The sequence below is a fragment of the Miniopterus natalensis genome, chromosome 5 (genome assembly GCF_054644295.1).
Source record: "Miniopterus natalensis isolate mMinNat1 chromosome 5, mMinNat1.hap1, whole genome shotgun sequence".
Lineage (NCBI taxonomy): Eukaryota > Metazoa > Chordata > Mammalia > Chiroptera > Miniopteridae > Miniopterus > Miniopterus natalensis.
In genome coordinates this window covers 54269819-54289736 of record NC_142085.1, presented here as the reverse complement: position 1 = coordinate 54289736, position 19918 = coordinate 54269819, and the positions used below count along the sequence as shown (strand labels likewise).

At 39.4% G+C, this 19918-nt stretch overlaps 1 protein-coding gene across 2 annotated transcripts in view; it reads left to right on the top strand.

Moving 5' to 3' along the window:
- The first annotated feature begins 7949 nt into the window (after window positions 1-7949).
- The window catches only part of POPDC1 (popeye domain cAMP effector 1), a 31456-nt gene continuing 19487 nt past the window's right edge, over window positions 7950-19918 (top strand). The window contains exons 1-5 of one of the 2 annotated variants that reach the window (XM_087817536.1): window positions 7950-8145; window positions 12439-12654; window positions 15267-15391; window positions 16278-16465; window positions 17160-17268. In XM_087817536.1, the coding sequence (XP_087673662.1) occupies window positions 7950-8145; window positions 12439-12654; window positions 15267-15391; window positions 16278-16465; window positions 17160-17268 (834 nt within the window). Of the gene's footprint in view, window positions 8146-8663; window positions 8731-12438; window positions 12655-15266; window positions 15392-16277; window positions 16466-17159; window positions 17269-19918 lie in introns of those variants that run through there. The other variant, XM_087817537.1, reaches the window with a different exon arrangement.

The following is a 19918-nucleotide window of genomic DNA, read 5'->3' as shown; positions in this document are numbered from 1 at the left end:
ATGGTTTTCAAAGCCACATTTTTCTTCCAGATACTGTTGCAGTGACTTTGAGCAGCACTTGTTCAGAATGCACAGTTATTAGTTTTCTGGTTCCAAGGTCATTCTTTGAGTTGAAAATCTGCAAGCTGATTTAGCTTAGACTGATCTTTGTATTTCATTTTTCTCAAAAAAATGTTTAGTTTGGGAACACTTCTGACCTCATTTAAAGCCAGTCTCCATACTTCTATTATATTTTTCTGTGAAAAAATCACCCCTGGTCCAGTGCTTGGTATATAGCAATTGTTGGTTAAATTATTATTTTTTAATGAATAAAATACGCATCTGGTATAAACTGAGGAGAAATTGATCAGACGCCTACTAAACACACCTTTCTTCAACCAGCCATTGATCTCACGCTGCTTTCACACTTTCTCCCCTATAGTGGCAGAAAACATGTGATCCTAGAACTTAAAAGTAATTTCTTTCCATTTTCAACAGTCATTTAAAATGAGCCCCTCATTCTCTCTGTGCTTCTCTCCTTGCTCTGGGGATGCATGGCAGAGCGGGAGAAGTGTTTTGACTTTTCTCTGTCCTCTAAGTCTTCCCTGGATCCACTGCAATGTTTCTTGGTCACTTGGTCTCTGGGCATCTGCACTGATGGCCTTGGAGTGTGGCTGGTCCTGCTTTTGCCTCTGAGAGTAGGGTCTCTGGACTCTTCCCCCACTAGTGCACCCTGACCCAGGCATTTCCCACCCATCAGACCACTCAGTGCTTCTAAATGAATGAATAAATGCACTCAGGGTTAAACCATCATCTCTTCCCACTCCTTCCAAATCTATCTTTTCCATCTTTTTCCTGTTCCATTATCAATCAGCTAGATGGGAAGGGGAAGGAGGGGCAGGTGGTGGTGGGGAGTGTGAGGGTGGGCAGGGGAGTCAGATGTCCCATTATGGTAGAGAGGTCGATATAATTCTAATAAAGTGATTTTAATCAAGTAGAATATTATGCGTCATTTTGTTGTTATTTATTCCTTCTTTTGGAAAGATAATATGACCATATTATAAACAAGTTGGAATAAGGGGAAAAATATAAGAGTTCCACTATTCTAACACAATTTCTATTAACATGTTGGTATATATTTCTTCTGTTATTTCCTCCATTCATGGTAATTTAAGTTGTAAAAAACACAATTTTTTAAAAAAATGTACCATTTCGTCTATTGGAGAAATTATACTTGAAAACAAATGCATTCAATTATTCCATCAACTAATAGTTACTGAGTTCCAAATATCTGAGAATCACATGCTAGGTACCATGGAGATATGAAAGATTAATTGGACACACTTCCTACCCTCAAAAAATTACCGCCTAGAGGGAGAACCAAGGCTTGTACATAAATATATAAAAGGTAGCAAGTGATAAATGCCGTAATAAAGATAGAAACTTACTGCTCTGGGGAATCACATTTCTGTAATATCACTTTAAAACCCACACCAACAAGTTAAGTCATTAATAATGTAAGTACTAAATGCCAAGGCATTCTTAATGATTTCATCATATGGCATCTTATAATGGTCATTCATAGTAATATTTTCTACCAGAATTTTTCCTACTCAACATCAATTTGCTGAGTATTAGAAGTTTTATTTATTTATTAAACAGTCATACAAAATCATCTGCAAGATTTCCTGACTCACATTGGAACACTCTGTTGCTTTTAGATGCCATTTTCTAAGCTTATAATATATTCATTACACTCCTCTTTGGATAACTTAAAGTGGTGTAGTTGATGTAAAAAAAATATTAAGAAATCCCTAAGTTCTAGTATGCAGTAAAACTGCACAGGAATCGTTCTGTATATGGCATGCAAAGCAACATGGTGTTCTGTCGGAAAATGTGCTACCCAAGGTATTTCCACTCTTTCCATGCTCTAAAGAGACTCAATGGCTATAAAATTTGTATCTTTTCAAAGTACGACCTTTTTTTCTCCCATGAAAATGTGTGAGGGTTTCTGTAGTTTTCAAACCCAATATCACCATAATCATTTTGTGTGGTTTTAAATTGTTCTGAATATATTTGATCTTGGACAAAAAAACTGTTTCATCTTGTTTACCACTTTTTATGCCAAAGATAAAACTGCTGGTATGTGGCTCATAAATTTTATTAGGTTTTATATATGCATTAAACTAGCAAGATGTCTTATTTTTATAAACTCATTACAACAATGTAAATAGTAGTAACAATAAAAATTTGCATTTAAATAATTCTTTTCTCCTGAGAACCCTGAGTGCTTTTTAACATCAATTAATGCCGGATGGCAGCCTCATTACTCCCAACTTCTTTTTATAATTCCATCTTTATAATGTGTTGCTTTAGGTTTTTGTTTCTAGTCGATGTTAATTACCAGGCTGACTATTATCAGGCCTCATATTTGCCTCCAAAACCATCCCTTTTTGAGAATTAATTACATAAGAGAATGATATTGCTCAGTAGAATCTCTGTGACTGAAAGTTCTGCTTTGACCAGATACACAGTAAAAGTCATTCCATGGCGTCACTTTCAATCAAAATCTTATCGAAGTCATCAGATTACATATTATTAAGAATTGCCAAAAGTTATTTTTTATCATTAACAACTTCTCCTTTTTAACCACCAAATATTTCACATAAAGAAGTTACTGACACACTTAGAAAGCCGTACCTTTAAAAGTATCATCCTTGGGTGGTTGCATGTGTCTTGTCTAAGAGTAGAGGTGCTTAATGCGGGACTCACAGATAGGTTCAGGGTTCTGTGACCCTCTAGAAGGGAAAAAAAACACAACACAAATGAGGCCGTCACAGCGGCTGGTGCCAAACTCTTCAACCTGCTATTCCAGGGGGACCCGCCTGGACCCAGGATCCAGTTTTGTTTTGCGGATCCAACCTGAGCTCCAGCTCTGAAGCTTCTTTGGGATAGATTGTGAATTCAGAGCTACTTTTCTGATCTTCTTTTGACACTTAAGAGATTCTGTTGTACTTAATTACTTAGAATAAATTTTATTTTCTTTGAAACAGCTTCCTAAAAAAATTAGGAAAGTTTATTAAATGCTTCATCTACGCCTTCATTTGTTATTGGAAATATTTAAAACAAACAGTTCACAAGTGCAACTCTTCTGTTGTAGAAGAAAAGCTATGAGGGAGAGGACAGAATGAATATCAGGCCGCTAGTTTTTGACACTGCAGTCACTATATACACATTCTGCCAACCTCGAGATGATGAATTACTGTAACTTAGCTCTGCCAAGTGCCCGGTTTCTAGAATCTAAACTATTGCATTTTTCATGAGTTTGCTTTTGAAGCCAACATCTCATTTCTGGCTACTCCAGGGAAATCCCAAACCACGGGACATTTTAGCATGTGCCAAAGTTTTGCAACGTACAAGTTTTGTTTGAAACACCAGTCTTGTGTATATTATATTCCATCTAGTTAAAACAAGCAAATACATAGAAAATGAAACTGCATCTTCACTATTATATGTGTGCATAGACTATTTCAACTATTTCATCAGTCTAGGGAATTCTGATGATTGAAATTCTGACCATTTTTATTGGTTGTGTACCATGTGCAGAGGACTATAAGGAGGCTAGAACAGATGTACCATTAAGCTACCAAAGCTGGATGCCAGGCATTTTTTATAACATGATCTCTAAAGGTCAAAATAATCCTGTCAACTAAGAATTATTTTCCCAGTTTAACATACAAGTAATTGAGGCTCAGAAAAGTTTGATAAATGATTTGAACTCTCTGAGCTTATTAAATGTAAAAGTATGATTCAAATCTAGATACTAATTCCAAAGCCTCCATTCTTTTGACTGCCTTCATAATTCACTGTACCCTTAAATTTCTGGGACACTTTGTGAAATTTTAGTTGTGTTTTGTCTCTTTTAAGAGTTGTTGAATGAACCCTTTGGGTAAGAGCTCCAAGAGTCAAATGTAATCCAACTTTTTTTTAGAGAGCTTCTCCCTGACTTTAGTATTAGAGCTAGTTAGACATTCTTTTACCCTTTTTTTTTTTTTTAAGACTCTGGGCCTTGGGATACAACAGTCATACAAAAGATTACGCCCCTTTGCTTTGAGATGCTGCTCCCTGTTTTTTATTTAGCTAAGATGTAAAACACCAGTTCAATGCATTACCTGTTTGATTATTTTGAACAAAGAAACCAACCAAGTCAGTTTAAAAAGCAAAAATACACCTATTAGAATGGTTAACATTTTAAAAAAAGTGATAACAGCAAATGTTAGCAAGAATGTGGAGCAAGAGGAACTGTGTTATTCACTGCTGGTGGGAACAGAAAACGGCACAGTTACTTTGGAAGACGGTGTGGCACTTTCTTATAAAGCTAACATAGTTTGACCATATGATATAGCAAGTGTACTATTTGATGTTTACCCAAATGGGATGGAAACAGGTCCACACGAAAACCTGAACACAAATATTTACAGAAGCTTTAGGAATAACTGCCCCAAACTGGAAGAAACCAAGACATTCTTAAAAAATGGTGACCAAATAAACAAACTGTGGTACATTCCTACTATGAAATATTAGAAGCTATCAATACACAGAAAGACATGAAGTAACCTCAAATGCATATTGCTTAGCGAAAGAAGCCAGTCTGAAAAGACAATATTCTATATGATGCCAACTTTGTAGGATTTTGGAGAAGGCAAAACTATGGATACAGTAAAAGGTAAAAATAAAATTTAAAAAATCAGTGGTTGTCAGGGATTAGGAAAGGGAGGAAGGGGAGGGATGGCTCGGTGGAGCACAGTTGCATTCTATCCTGTGCAGGTTACCTCCTTGTACCTTAGTAGTTTTCAAATAGTGCTGAGACTCTTTCAATTGGACCCTTCCATGACCAGGATCCTGGAGGAGAAGAAGGGGCCTAAGGCATTTCCAAACCCAAGTTTCTGTGTCTAGAATTCTTCTTTTGAAATGTATAGAGCTGGTATTCCTATATCACTGATAAGAAATTTAACTATAAAATTATGCTTTTACTTCTTAGATGGGTTACAGTGAAGAGTTTAGGTTTAGTTCAGTCCCTGTGTCTACGGAACACAGACTCAGAGAAAACAGACTCTATCAAAGGTCAGGACTCACGTCTTATGATACTGAATCCAGTGCTCTTATCAAAAAGAATGCAATCTTTTGGATGGCTCCATAACCATACCTCTGAAGTCTGGCTTTCCTGTTTGCAAAAGTCAAAGCCTGGGCTCCACTGTTTTAATAAATGTTTTAAAATTGTTATAAAATCATTGTAGAAAATTTAGCAAGAGAAGCAGCAGGAGGAGTTGGAAGAAGAGAGAAAGAGAAGGAAAGAAGAAGGGAGGAAGGGAGGGAGGGATGGGTGAAAGGAGGGAGGAAAAAAAAGAAAAATCACGATCTCACCACTCTGAGGTAAGGAATATAAACATTTTAGTGTTCATCATCCTGGATGATTGGTAATATTCTACACACCCTTGTAACCTGCCTTTTTCTGTTTAACATCTTTCCATGGGAGACGACGTAGCCAGAGTTAGAAGGTGGCAGGAACTGTGTAGCTAGTGAATGAGAGTCCAAGCTTTAGAACTAGACCTGGTTCATATACCGGCTCAGTTCCTCAAAAGCTGTGTGATCCTGAGCAGGCTACTCAACCTTTCTGTTTTTTCAGTGTCCCATCTATAGAATGGAGATAAAAATAATAACTGCTTCTTCATAGGGCCCATTGTGAAGACTCAATGGCTTGCTGTATCTAAAAAAATAAATAAACTTATAACAGTGCCTGGCTCAAAGTACACCCTATATCAGTCAGGGTTGGTAAAATTTTTCAGTGAAGAGCCAAATAATAAACGTTTAAGGCTTTGCAGGGTCCTATGGTTTCTGTTGCAGCCCCTCAATGATGCCCTTGTAGCACAAAAGCAGCTATAAATGAATGAGACGGCTGGTTCCAATTAAACTTTATGGTACTGCCTGACCGGGTGTGGCTCGGCAGTTGAGCATCTACCTAGGATTCCAGGCGGTCGGGGTTCGATTCCCGGTCAGGGCACATGCCCAGGTTGTGGGCTCGATCCCCAGTCTGGGACCTGCAGGAGGCAGCCGATCAGTGACTCTCTCATTATTGATGTTTCTGTCTCTCTCTCTCCCTCTCCTTTCCTCTCTCTGAAATCAATAAAGATATATTTTAAAAAATAAACAAACTTTATGGTACTGAGTTTGAATTTCATATCATTTTCACATTCATGAATATTATTATTATTTTGATTTTTTCAACCATTAAAAAATGTAAGCACTCTTAGTTCACGGTACGTACAAAAACGGGCAGTAGGCTGGGCTTTTGGGCCATAGTTTTCTTATCTCTCTTCTATGTAATTAATAGATATTATTGTGTCCTTATTATCTTTCTAGAAGTTCTTTCTAATGCCTGCTTATAACAAGAGTGTTTGGATGTCCTATAATATACTTGGTCTCCTACAGCTAGACTTTAGATTATTTCCTGTATTCATTATATGTCACCAATGACTATCTGTGTAAGCTCTTTGTGCACATTTATTATTACATCTGTGTCCTAACATGTATTTAGTGTAGCTATCAAAATGGCAGGCAGAGCAGCTAGAAAGAGACTCTGAAGAAGCAGCCTTGAAAATAAATCTTATATAGTTATAGCCAATTTCAAACATGTTAGAGGAGCTTTATAACATATTCACATACATTGAACTATGTACTACAGTCATATATATATATACACACACCCCCACACCCCCATATATATATGTGTGTATATATATATGTATATATATATATATGAAATCATTTAGTCTTCAAAACAATCCTAGGAGGTACAAGTGCAATCATCAGCAGTAGCCCCATAGTGCAAAAGAAGAAACTGAGGCTAGAAAAGCTCAGTAACTCCCAAAGGTCACACAGCTGGCCTTGGCAGAGGCAGGAGTCAAACCCGGTCTGCTCAGCCCTACAGCCTAGATCTTGAACACAGTGCTGAACTGCCCCTTCACTGGTGAGACCCGGCACTCCTCGGTACTCACTTTATAATGTACCTGGAGCGTTTTGTGTATTTAGATCAGTCTGGCAGGAGGGACCTCAGGCTCTAAAAACAGGCACAAATTCTGTCCCATAATGGTCACTTGGGTGGAAACGGTGACTGCCCACCTAACCTTGTCTTTTCCCCTCCGGCCCTCCCCTCATGCCAACTCTTCATTAACTTGCCCTGCATTTCTTACCCAAATAGTTGTCCTCTATAAACAGTAAAGGTTGACTGGAGCACACTTTCACATCTTGTTTTCCACGTTAGGGTCCCAACTCTACCAAATTCACGTGGCAAATTCGGTGGAGCTTCGCCTACAGGGTAGGGCCCTGAGTCGCCTTGGGAATGCAAATTTCGGATCAATGCTCTCCTTTGAAAACAAAACAGTGGCTTGGGGCAAAGTCCCTCCCTCGCGGCGCCCCGCTCGGGCGGCGGCGGGTCCCCGCGGGCGGCGCCCCGGGTGCGGGCGGAGCAGGGCGCCCGCCGCCGCCGGGCTCAGACGCGCGTGGCGCGCGCTCGGGCCCCGCGCTGCCTGGGCGGAGCAGCGGGCGGCGGTCCCGGGAAGGAGTTGGGCGCGGGGCACCGACTTTTGAGGGGACAGGAAGATTCTAGTTCTCATTTCTTATCCTCACTGCTCTCCCCGCGGGACCCTACCGCTCGAGTTACCCCGTGGGGATGAGTGACCGACTCCGCCGGTCCGAAGACGCGGCCCGACCCACGCTCAGGTCCAAACACGGGCAGACTACAGACGTGGGGAGGAGACGAGGGAAGCCCGAAGCGGGTGTTTCAAAGGGACCACGGCTGTGCGACGCGGCGGCGGAGGGGAGTCCGCGCGGAGGGCGGGGGCTCCGCCCGCGTGGGGCGCCGGGGCGCCGGGCGCGTGCGCGGTGCGGCCCCAGCCCCGGCGGCGGCCGCGATGCCTATTTTAGTCAGAGCGGCTGCGGGCGCGGGGCCCCGACGCGCTGCGCGGAGCCTCCGGACCCGCCGAGCCTCCGAGGCTTTTGCGTCTGGGCGCCCGTCGAGCCGCCGCGCCCGCGCCCCCCCGCGCCCCGCCGCTTGCTGCCCCGAACTTTGGCCAGCGCCGCCCGCGCTCCGTGCCAGCGACGGGCCAGGTAAGGAGCGGGAGGCACAGCTGCCACCGCGAGCCCGGCTGTTCGCAGCCTCGCGCTCCCGAGGCTAAATCGGGAAGCGAAAGTTGGATCCCTGCTCCCCTGGCAGCAACTTCGCGGGCCCGGGCGGCGCCTGCCTGGGCTCCGAGCCTCGGTGGCCGGGAGCCCCGCCCTCGCCCCGCTGGCCGCGCCCTCCCGGGGTTCCCTGTCCTTGGAAGCCGCTCTTTCTCGCTGGGTGTCGGCGGCGAGGCCCTAGACCCTTAAGTGTCAGCGGCCGCCACTAGGGTTTGGGGGCGCCAGCGTCCCCCGGCGCTTGGGCCCCATCGGGTGCCGTTCCCGCGCTCTGCCTCGGGCGGATCCTCGGTGAGCTCGGCCTCTCCTCTCCCCGCCGGGCCCCCGCCCGCACCCACCGCAGCTCCTCCTCGCCCCCTGGAGGGCCGCGGGGTCGTGCGCCGGGGCGGCGCGCTCTGGCCGCGCGCCCGGACCTGGGAGTTGGGGAGGAACGCGGCGCTCGGCGCGCATCCCTCGAGGTCCCCGACTCCGGGTCAAGGAGAGCAGCGGACGCGGACCCCTTCTTTAAGGAGCCGGGTGAGCGGGGCCCCTGGGGATGTAGGTGGCTAGGGATCCCGAGATCCTCGACACCCCCACCACCCCAGCGACCCCCGCCGCCGCGCCCTCGGAACAAGGCTTTGGGAAACCGGTTGTGGGCCAGACAGGGCACAGAAACCGCTTATTTTTAAGAGTGAAAAGACTCTTAGCGACGTAATGGTAATGCCCTTCGGGATTACGAAGATGTGCAGAGGTTCAGTTGGAATCACAGAGTGTGCTGAATGAGTACACAGGCACGACTTTTGCTCATTGCTATTATCTTTCCTTTTTGTAGCTTGGTGAAGGGTTAAGGTTAGTTTCAGCAATCAGCCATTTAGCCTTGTAAACACCTATTTGTCGATGGGAAGAGATTAACCAAAGAACTTACATGCATAACCCACGGACACAGACGACAGTGTGGTGAAGGCCGGGGCGGGAGCGGGGCGGGGTGGAGGGGTCAGTGGGGGGAAAGGGGGCATCTGTAATACTTCCAACAATAAAGATAACTTTTTAAAAAATCAGTAGATAAACAGGACTTTACTAGACCAGGTAATTTTAAGAATTAGACTCCGAGAACTAATAGGAGAAAGAAGTTTTCTCAATTTAATAAAAATTAATCTGAACGTTTACCAGTTTACCGGTCTCATCTTCCTCATTAGAACCATTCATTCTCTGCATCAGGATAGTTCAGTGTAAAAACACTTAAATCCACTAATGCAGATCAAAGGGAGCTGAAGCTGGCAAGATCCTACCAATATTTATTGACAATAGGTAACTGGCATTTCAAAATAGGCATACAGATAAATATATATAAACAATAGAAAATAAGTAAATATAAAAGTAAATTGTATATATTATATAATGTTAACTATCATACAATATAATAAATACAGATAGAAATTTAAGTAAACATATGAACTGTATGTATACGTATCTTTAAGACTATACAGTGCATCAAAGTATGTCATAAGATGATCTCACCTTTTAAAAATGTATATACTATTATTTCCCTGGTTCTTGGGTCAGCAGATGGTAGTTTTCCTATCATTTCTCTTGGACCAGAAATTGGTACTTTTAGTGCTAATTGAAGAACTTAAAAAGCTTGAAATTGTACTGTGGCGAATTAGGTGGCTATACAAGTGTAATCAGGTGGATGTGTGTGGGGGGGGACTGGGGCATGTATTAATTAACTTATATAAATGTGTTTTAGAGGCACTGGCTATTAAAACTTGAAGAGGTTTCAGAGACCATCTGGTCCAGCTGCCTCTAGTCCAGCCACCTCTGTTCCCAGAGAAAAGCAGACCCAAGGAGCAGAAGTGACTTTCTCTGGCTTAGGTGGCTTTCTGGGGCTTGTGGTGTAGAACAGACCTCCTGAACTCCAGGACCAGGCATTCTCAGTCTTTACTGCTGAGGTTTGGGGAGACTGAACCTGATTTCTGACTGGGTCCCGCATTGTTTGTGTCCCTTTTGTATGGCTCTCACCTCTGGCATTCTCTACGTGGATGAGTATGACACTGTCCCTACCTCACGGAGAGCTCAGGGTGGTTAGAAGAACGAATCAGACAATGGGAGTGAAAGCACATTCTAAGGTGCAATAGGAATGGTCGTTGCCGTTAGCTTATGTGATGCTAATGCATAAGCTGACATTGGCATTGGCATTAGCTTATGAGTCGTACAGGACATTTAATAGCATTCTCCCTCCTGCAGAAACTGAGATTAATTCTGATTTGGTCCTTGAAAGCGAACTTTGTATAAGTAGAGTTATTAAAATAATGATGCCCCCATCCCAATAGGCTACTTGTTTTTATTGATTCAAACATTTGTAAAGTGGTTGAATTTTTATGATTTCTTTCATTTTTGCAGAAAATCAATACTAAGTCAACTATTTCTCTTATATTTATGAGCTATTTCAGAATTATGTGAAGAGATCTTTGACTTGATCATTTCATTCACAATTTGTAAGTTCATGTGTGTATTTTTTTTATCATCTTTAAGAGATGTGGAATTCTTACACATTTGTCTAATAACATCCTTTTCAAATGCCCAACCCATACCAATCATTTTCCCACCTAAGACCTTTACTTTTAGTATGATGAAAAAATGAATGGAAAAGTATGGTTAATTGCATGACCTTACTTGAAAAGAAATACGTATTTTAAATTAAATTTAAAGGCATTTTTGGTTCCCATTTGAAATTCTTTTCTTGAAATAGAATAATTCACTTATTCTGTAAATCTACATCATTTTTGTCAGGGACCAATTTGTATAATTAATAATATAAAGAGTTGTGTGTTTTTTAAATAACATATTTTTTTTAATTCTCACCCAAGGATATGCTTTCATTGCTTTTTAGAGAGGGAGGAAGTGATGGGGAGAGATAGAGATAGAGGTAGATACGGGGGGGGGGGGGGGAGGCATCAATGTGAGAGACACATATTGATTGGTTGTCTCTAGTATGTGCCCCTACCAGGGATCAAACCTGCAACCTTTTGATGCCGGGACAACTCTCCAACCAACTGAGCCACCTGGCCAGGGCATGGAAAGAGTTTTTTAGGTATCAAAGGTGGAGGATAGGTAATATGATCAGAAAGCAGTGCCACTTTTTGTAAAATATATATTCTTTGAAATGTATTTGCTACAGATTTTAATATTAAATTGTTAAGTATATATTCATGATCTACATATAAGTAAAATGGAAGCTTACTGCATTTCAATTTGTGAGGTGCAACCAACTGGGATTTTTATGGCAAAGAAAATAGAGATTTAAATTAGACAGTAAAAGGAGTAAATGTTATATCTTTCTGTGTATATATAAATGATTGTAGTAATGTATTTATTATGTACATATATGATAACATAGTGTATATATGTGTGATACAATGCCTTCACAACAATATAAAAATATCCTAAGCCTTCATATTTAAAAATGAAGGTGTTAGTTTTTTCAAAATATTCCCAAAAATCAGTTTTTCCAGTTATTTTTCCTGTTTTTGGGTTTCGTGTCACTATTGGAAATATTATGTAAGGCTATGCTAAATAACTTTGTAATTGCTGCAGTTTATAAACATTGGTGATTATCTTTTAGATTAGCTAATTCCACTGTTCCTCTCTCCCTCACCATCATATATGTTTATATACAGATATATATATATATTACAGATACATATATATCAGAGAAGAGTTATGCACTATGCTCAGTGTTTTATATATTTTATTTCATTTAATGATAAAGTCAAATGTTAATCATAAAATCAAATGAGGAATTATTGCCTGTCCGGGAGTGGCTCAGTAGTTGAGCATCAACCTAGGATCCAGGAGATCTCAGTTCGATTTCTGGTCAGGGCACATGCAGGCTCGATCCCCGGTCAGGTTGCAGGCTCGATCCCCAGTTGGGGGCGTGCAGGAGACAGCCGATCAGTGACAACTCTCTCATCATTGATGTTGCAACTCTCTCTCTCTCCCTCTCCCTTCCTCTCTCTGAAATCAATAAAGATATATTTAAAAAAAAAAAAAAAAAAGGAATTATTATCATTTAACAGATAAGGATTCAGTATGTGACAGCTGTGATTTTGGTCTCTCTAATTCATAATCACCAGAGAAGTCTGCTTACCAACATTTAGTTCACAGAAATAATTTTGATATAACACCTATCGGGGTGATAAAATACAGCTGCCATTTTTTTGATTGTCCTTTTTTTTGTTTTTACAGGAATTTTCAAGATGAATTATACTGAGGCCAGCCCGCTGGCAGAATCAGCTTCAATAGGTTTTACACCTGTGCCTTCCAATGAGACCACTTGTGAAAACTGGAGAGAGATACATCATCTAGTTTTTCATGTAGCAAATATTTTTTTTGCAGTTGGGTTGGTTGTTCCAACTACTTTTCACCTCCATATGATACTTCTTAGGGGGCTGTTAGCTGTAGGTAAGATACGTGAGATTTTTATGTCACTTTTGTAAACTGACATCAGATGGGTTTTGTAACTGGGAGCTTTAGAGAGTTCCTTGTCAGGCCTGTAGCATACCAAAAATATGCCTGCGTTATTGACTTAGCAGAATATCAAGTAACTTAGAACATAGGCCTTCATATGCCATACTGCTCTCTTACTTACTCTAGATAAACTTTTGTATGTTTTCATATGTTGTTTGAATTTCCCAGATATCAGAAAATTTATTTGTGTGTAGGAGTGTGGATTTTGGAGCCATATTGTGTGATTTGAATCCTGGTTCCAGCACTTGCTAACTGTGTAACTGGAGGAAGTGGTTAAACCTTTCTATACCTTAGTTGCCCCATGAGTCAAATAGGGTAAAAATAATAACCACCTCCTAGGGTTGTTGTGAGAATTAAATGAGTGTGTGTACACATTTGACTTACAATAGTGCCTGGCACATAGTAAGTACTATATAGTCTTAAATATTATTATTTGAGTAGGCATATACTTGCTATGGGCAGCAAAGCAACATTAACAATAAGAGCAATTACTCAGACACAACAGTTTAAAACTTTCTTTGGCTCTAGTATCCCGATGAAGCAGATTAAATTGATTCACATCAAAGTACTAAAACAATTGAATTTGTTATTTTAGCCAGTGATTCTTTTTTTTAATGTCTTAATTGATTTCAGAGAGGGAAAGAGAGAGAGAAACATCAATGATGAGAGAGTCATTGATCCACTGCCTCCTGCACAGCCCCTGCTGGGGATCAAGCCTGCAATGTGGGCATGTGCCCCGACCGAGAATCAAACCGTGATCTCCTGGTGGATTATAGGTCAAAGTGGCCTAACCAGGACTATAATTCAGGTCCTCCAGCTTCCCAGTCACCCCTTCCTTTAGGTTACCTTGTTTCATTTCAATAATATTTTACATTTTTTCAAATTTTGTTATGAAATATTTAAAGAACATTTAAAGTTTTACATTTTATGTTATTTAGATGCCCCAAATTATTCTGATGAAATAAAAATTTGCAAGTGAGTAACTTTTTAACATGGGAGGTTAGCTTTTATGTGAGTGTCATTGATATATTTGTATCATATTGATAATTTTATTTTAAATTAAAATATATATATTAACTTTTTCACCATAGTATTAATCAAAAGAAGCTATTGCTACTTTATTTAAAGTAAGAGAATGGATAAGAAAAACTAGGAAGATTCTCATAGATGAATGGATAACCACCAAGTTAAAATTCAGATGGTTAGAAGATTTGGGTAAAATATTCAACTCACCAAAAATCATGGAAAGGCAAAATATAATTATACATATTATACAAAATTCCTCACTATCAAGTTAAGAGTTTCATAATTTTGCCCTAGCCAGTTTGGCTCAATGGTTACAGTGTCGGCCCACAGACTGAAGGGTCCTGGGTTCGATTATGGTCAAGAGCACATACCTTGTGTCTCTCTCACGTCAGTGTTTCTCTCTTTCTCCTGTCCACTCTCTCTGAAAAGCAATGGAAAAAATATCCTTGAGTAGGGATTAAAAAAAAGTTTAAAAATTTTGTAATGACAATTTGATACTTACATTCCCAACTAGTAGGATTGCAAATTTCTAGAAACCTTTTAAAAAACAATTCTTCAGTATCATCAAAAGCTATGAAATTCACTCCCTTGACTTACTGTCAGGTAATCTACCCCTAAGCAAACAGTCACAAAAGCAGATCAATTTTTACATATAAAGATGTTTTGGTTTCTTATCAAAAATTATACCTCAAATCTCGTCTGTCCACCGGTAGGGAGATGGTTGGATAAATTATGGCTTAATCAGTTACAGTCATTAAAAGCTACATATGCTACCTCATCTCTAAAATGAAATTGTAATAAACCTTATCTCAAAAGGTTGCTATGATATTTAAATAAGATAAATGTATCTGTAAAGATAATTCTAACTCCAAATGGCTAACCAAATGCAATTATTTTCCTCTTGGATGAATTCAAAGGACACTACTTTATTATTTTATTTACTGTCCATAGTTTACTGATAATAAACCTCTAAAATAGTCAGTAGCTTTCTGTAATCCAAACTACTTCTTACACTAATATGAGTTAATGACTTGTTAACACTCAGAATTACAATAGAATTATTTTGGATATTTTAATAATGTATCATAAAAGTAAAAACAATTCCAGATTCACCTGCAAAAAAACAAACTACATATGCAAAGAGTTTTAATATAATGGGAAAATTGCAATAAGTAAAAGTAGGTTTTAAAATTCTATACGGTAGTTTTGCCATCAGATAAAAATGCATAAAGACTGTAAAGAAGTATTATAATGTCAATAAAGAGGTAATGTCAATCGTGGTTTTCTTTAAGTAGTAGAATTGTGGATATTTTTCCTGTTTTAAAAAATATTTTCTAACTTGACAAATTTTATGCAACAAAGCATGTTTTTCTTTTTTTGATAATCAGACAAAAAATGAAACTTAATGCAGTGTTTCGCTTAGGTATTTCTAGAATGTGTTCAGTTTATTTTACAAATTTATTAAGCTTCATGCTGAAGCTGTTCTAAGCACCTGCATATTTAATTTTGTTGTTCAACAGGATGCTCCCTTTACATCATGTGGGCCACTCTCTACCGATGTGCCTTGGATATCGTGATCTGGAACTCTGTGTTCCTCGGTGTCAACCTTTTGCATCTTTCATATCTTTTGTACAAGAAAAGACCGGTAATTACTAAAAGTTAATTAGTAAGCAAGAGATTTTAAAGCTAAAAAGCTTTTAGAGTACTTTGTTCAGACTTGAGAATGAGCATCTAACACCTTTAGACCCTTTAATATCATTCCAGATGAGACTTACTGTTTATATATGCCTGAAAGTGAAACATTTGAATATCATGAAATGTGTTATACAAATGAGTTTTTTAAACTTTTTAAATCATTAGGGCAGTTTAGACATGAGACAACCTGACACTATGGTCTCTTTTTCATCACATAACTTCATTATTTCTTTTGTCTACTGATATTCAGATGTCACTTGGGAATATCTTTGCTTATTTATAAAATTAATTATTTATAGGCGACTTTAATAAACATACTAGCGATTTACAATGATTGCAGCTGTGGATGTTTGTTTTCCTATATTGATGCATTAAATGATTACGTGTAAGTAAAATGCTTATTGTATGTATTTTCATCAATGTGTTTCCACGTTGATTCCTATTTTGTGTGTTTGTTTTCTTGCTAAATATTTCAAAATTAGTGTAATTTCTTTCTTTGAAACAATATTGTTCTAAAAATGAAAAGGTTTTGTGTTACTTACAGAAAATGCTTAGAGTGGGAAGGTGAATGCTAACAACATTTAAAACCTCCACAGTTGCTTTACAGCACGTAGGAAGAGATGTGATTGATCAAAAGGGCAAACCTTTCCCATTTGCTCTCAGTTCTGTTTAACTGCAAAAGTGCCCTTTTGGCATCTACACTTATATCACCACTTACTCTCTGTGTAAGAGCCCGCTGACTGAAAGACGGAAGGGTGATGGTATGTATTACAAACTGATTCTCAAGACTGGGTTTAGAGCACAGAAGCCAGGGTTTCGGTGTTGCTGCGTTTCAGGTCAAGATCGAAAAGGAACTCCATGGCATCTACCGGCGATTGTTTGAACCACTCCGCGTGCCTCCAGATTTGTTCAGAAGATTAACTGGGCAGTTTTGTATGATCCAAACCTTGACAAAGGGCCAGACTTACGCTTCAGAGGATAAAACCTCCGTCGATGACCGTCTGAGCATTCTCCTGAAGGGAAAGTAAGTGATCTTCTCATGGCCTTTGGGTAGGAAATGAGTGGAAGGGAGTGATGCCACATAATGGAGGAAGCGGGCACAGAGTTTGTTGGTGGTGAACCTTCATTGCACGACTGCATTTTGGAATACTACAGAGCAACATGTTAGCTACCTGGAATTAGCCGCTCTCAACCTTGTTGATGTGAGGATTTTCTATTGTAAACATTGTTAATCTTTTTTGACCCTTTACTTTAAAGTTAATGAGTCAGAATTGAAGTAGGTTTTAACTAGGCATTAAAGATCAGGAAGCTTGTGCATGTTTCAGGGGTGATTATTTTTTTGAATATCATAAATATAACTTCTAGGAATATCAGTCTTCTGGGGAGAGCCTGGTGTATATTGTTGTAGCATAATAATTAATACCACCCTTTCTCTCTCAGAAGTGCCTGAGTTTGAGTATGGTCAGAGCGAGGATAGCCATTGGAAGGCACATACCTGGTTCAATACTGGAACCTGTCTTTTTTATTTTATTGTTGGTGAAATTTATTTTGAAATAAGCACTTGTCTTCAGGAAGTACTTTTAATTATGTCAGTCATCTGTGGAGTCTTTAAAACTTTAGTATAAAATCAAAACCCGTAAGATTATGGAGATTTTAAGGATTGTCATTGCTATTTTGTGAAATATTGTATGTTTATTAACATTAATTTCTGTTACCAGAATGAAGGTCTCATATCGAGGACATTTTCTGCATAACATTTACCCCTGTGCCTTTATAGATTCTCCTGAGTTTAGATCAACTCAGATGCACAAAGGTGAAAAATTCCAGGTATGTTTGGCATGGGTTTGGGGGGGATATTTACTTTATTTGTGTATTTATTTTAGATTGAGGTGTATTTGACATATAACATTATGTTAGTTTCAGGTGTACAACGTAATGATTCAATATTTGTATATATTGCAGAATGACACCACAATAAGTCTAGTTAACATTTGTCACCATACATAGTTACATTTTTTTGTGTTGTGATGACAGCTTTTAAAATCTGGCCTGATTTTAAAGAAGATTGAAACTAGTTCATGTCTCATTCAAGTCCAAAGGATATTATAGAAAAATGGCCTTGATTTATTGAAAAAAGAGGTTACAGTGTGGTATATATAATATGATCTTATTTATATATTACTTTAAATGTGCATATATGTGCACAAAAAGAAGTCTAGAAAGATTTATCCTAATTTGTGCGTAGTGTTAACACTGTTATTTCTGGTTTGTTGAGTTTGATTGCTATTTTTGTTTTCTTTTTGCTAATTTGCATTTTTATAATTTTCTGATACTTTTATTACAGAAAGAAGGAAAAGGTCAGTTGTAGATAATCAGTGTTTCTAAAACATGTAATTGGTTGCTTTTATTTGGGAAAAACAGAAAACTGGCTTTGCCCTAGGAAATTTTATGTTGTTAATACTTGTGAAATTCTAATCACTTTACTCTTTTATAGTTAATGAATGTGTTTAAGGTCAGAGAATGAAGCTTTTCATAGTTATAACAATTTGAACATGGACCACTCAATGTGATTCTTTTTGTATCTTAAAAAAAAAAAATTGCTCCATGTTGTGGCTCTTCGTTGTGATTCTTTCCCTAAGTACCCAGCCCTCCTATTTTATTCCCCTCATTATTGGTAGGGAAGTAACCAAGAAAATGGATGACAGCTTCCTTTAGTCTCAGCCTCTAGATAAACAGCAGTAAGAGAATATCTCTGAGCAGGGCTGCTTCTGAGCAAGAGGGTAAACCTGTGTAGGTAAGAAATGGAATAGAAGGGGATGTTATTGCCTAAGGGAGGAAAAGTCAGTGATTCTTGATGACAGATCTTATTTTCAAGTCTCATTTTTAGATGCTATACAATTTGGATGCTGTACAATTTGGGATGCCGCATGGAGATTAAAGGGAAAATTTACAGACGTGCAGTTTAGCTTATTTGCAATGGTTTCTGCCCTGCCCTACTCCCACCCTGCCTGAGTAACTGGCCCGAGTAACAGTACAACTTGTTAGGGTGATGTGCACTTACTAGAAGGTCTCAGATAAGTTCACTAACTGGGTGCAGTGCTATTCCTGAGCTGCTTGAGCCTAAGCTATGGAAGAAAGCAAATGCTATATCCGGGCTTCTGTAGTTGACACTCTCATCTTGTGTTTGTGAGAGTCAGCTATGCACCGAGATTTTACTGTGTCCTCAATCAGCACTGTCTACAGACTAGAACAGGGCCAGTTTTTTCCTCTCTCCGTCTTTCCTCTGACCGCCTTACAATTTCATTTTCCAAAGCCCAAATTTTATCTGTTGCATTCATTTCTCCGTGTATAGTAGCAAGTGCTTTTTACACAATAGCTCAGTCTCATATGATCCTGAAGAGGGTGGGATTTGGAGAGGCTAGGAACTGAACCTCCTTCATTTCCAGAAGCAAATGGCCCCTGAGAGGCAAGGGATATAACATATACTATCATTTCTCCTGGACTTCAGATTATTTTATTTATAATTAAGTTAACAAAAAAAGGAATTTCTACCAGTAGTTACAGTACTCTTTCTTCTTGGGGACTGGGATTGGGGTTTCGTAGTTGGTAAATGTTCCTGATAATTGCTGTGAAGATTCCATACCATAGCTGGGTGAAGGGTATGTATCCAGCCTTTCCAAGCACCAGTCAGCTTTCTTCTGCATAGAGTCTGGCGTGGCTTTTCCTAACTGAGCAGTGGATCACAATCACTCCAGCATCATTGAGCCTGTATCCTGTACAATTGGTGCAGACTCCATCAGAGTGAGCCCTCTGGAGAGATTGTGTACAAAATGTTCCCACTGGCAGTTATTCAAGAGTGAAAATAGCTGTTGCACATCTGTGTAGGAGCATATTGCCTCTTACCGAAGCAAGTTCCCAAATGAAAATGTCATGTGTTCCCAGGGCCAACTTCTTACTACCTGTGCCCATGGCAGAGGACACTTGAAATTGTCAGTGGTACCTGTTCCACTCACATACTCTTTACCTACTAGTCTCATTTTTCTCTAACTCTGAACAGTTAAAAGTATTTGAACAAGGAGCTACTTCCTTTACATTTTTATTTCAATTTATTCTTTGGTAGGGATACTAATGAATTGTACAATAGGATGAAAGGAGGAAAGAAAGGCAGGTGGACTTGACTGTCCCTTGAGATTGCAGGGCAAATGTTCAGGTGCATGTGGTAACTGTAGTGACAGACACAGTGGTAGAGTTGAGAAAACAAATTCTGAACTTACAGCTGCTCCCTAGGTGCTTACGGTCGTTTTGGTACTTCCAGACCAAAGTTGCAACTTAGAACTCTTAATAGAATTTTGAGTATCATTATTATAAAAGGTACAGTTTTTTATATTCCGTTTCTTCTTCTTTGTGCAGTTCTCTTATATTCAGTGAGCTTTGCCACTTACATGTTTTTCTTTTGCATTTTTTCTTTTGCCTTCCC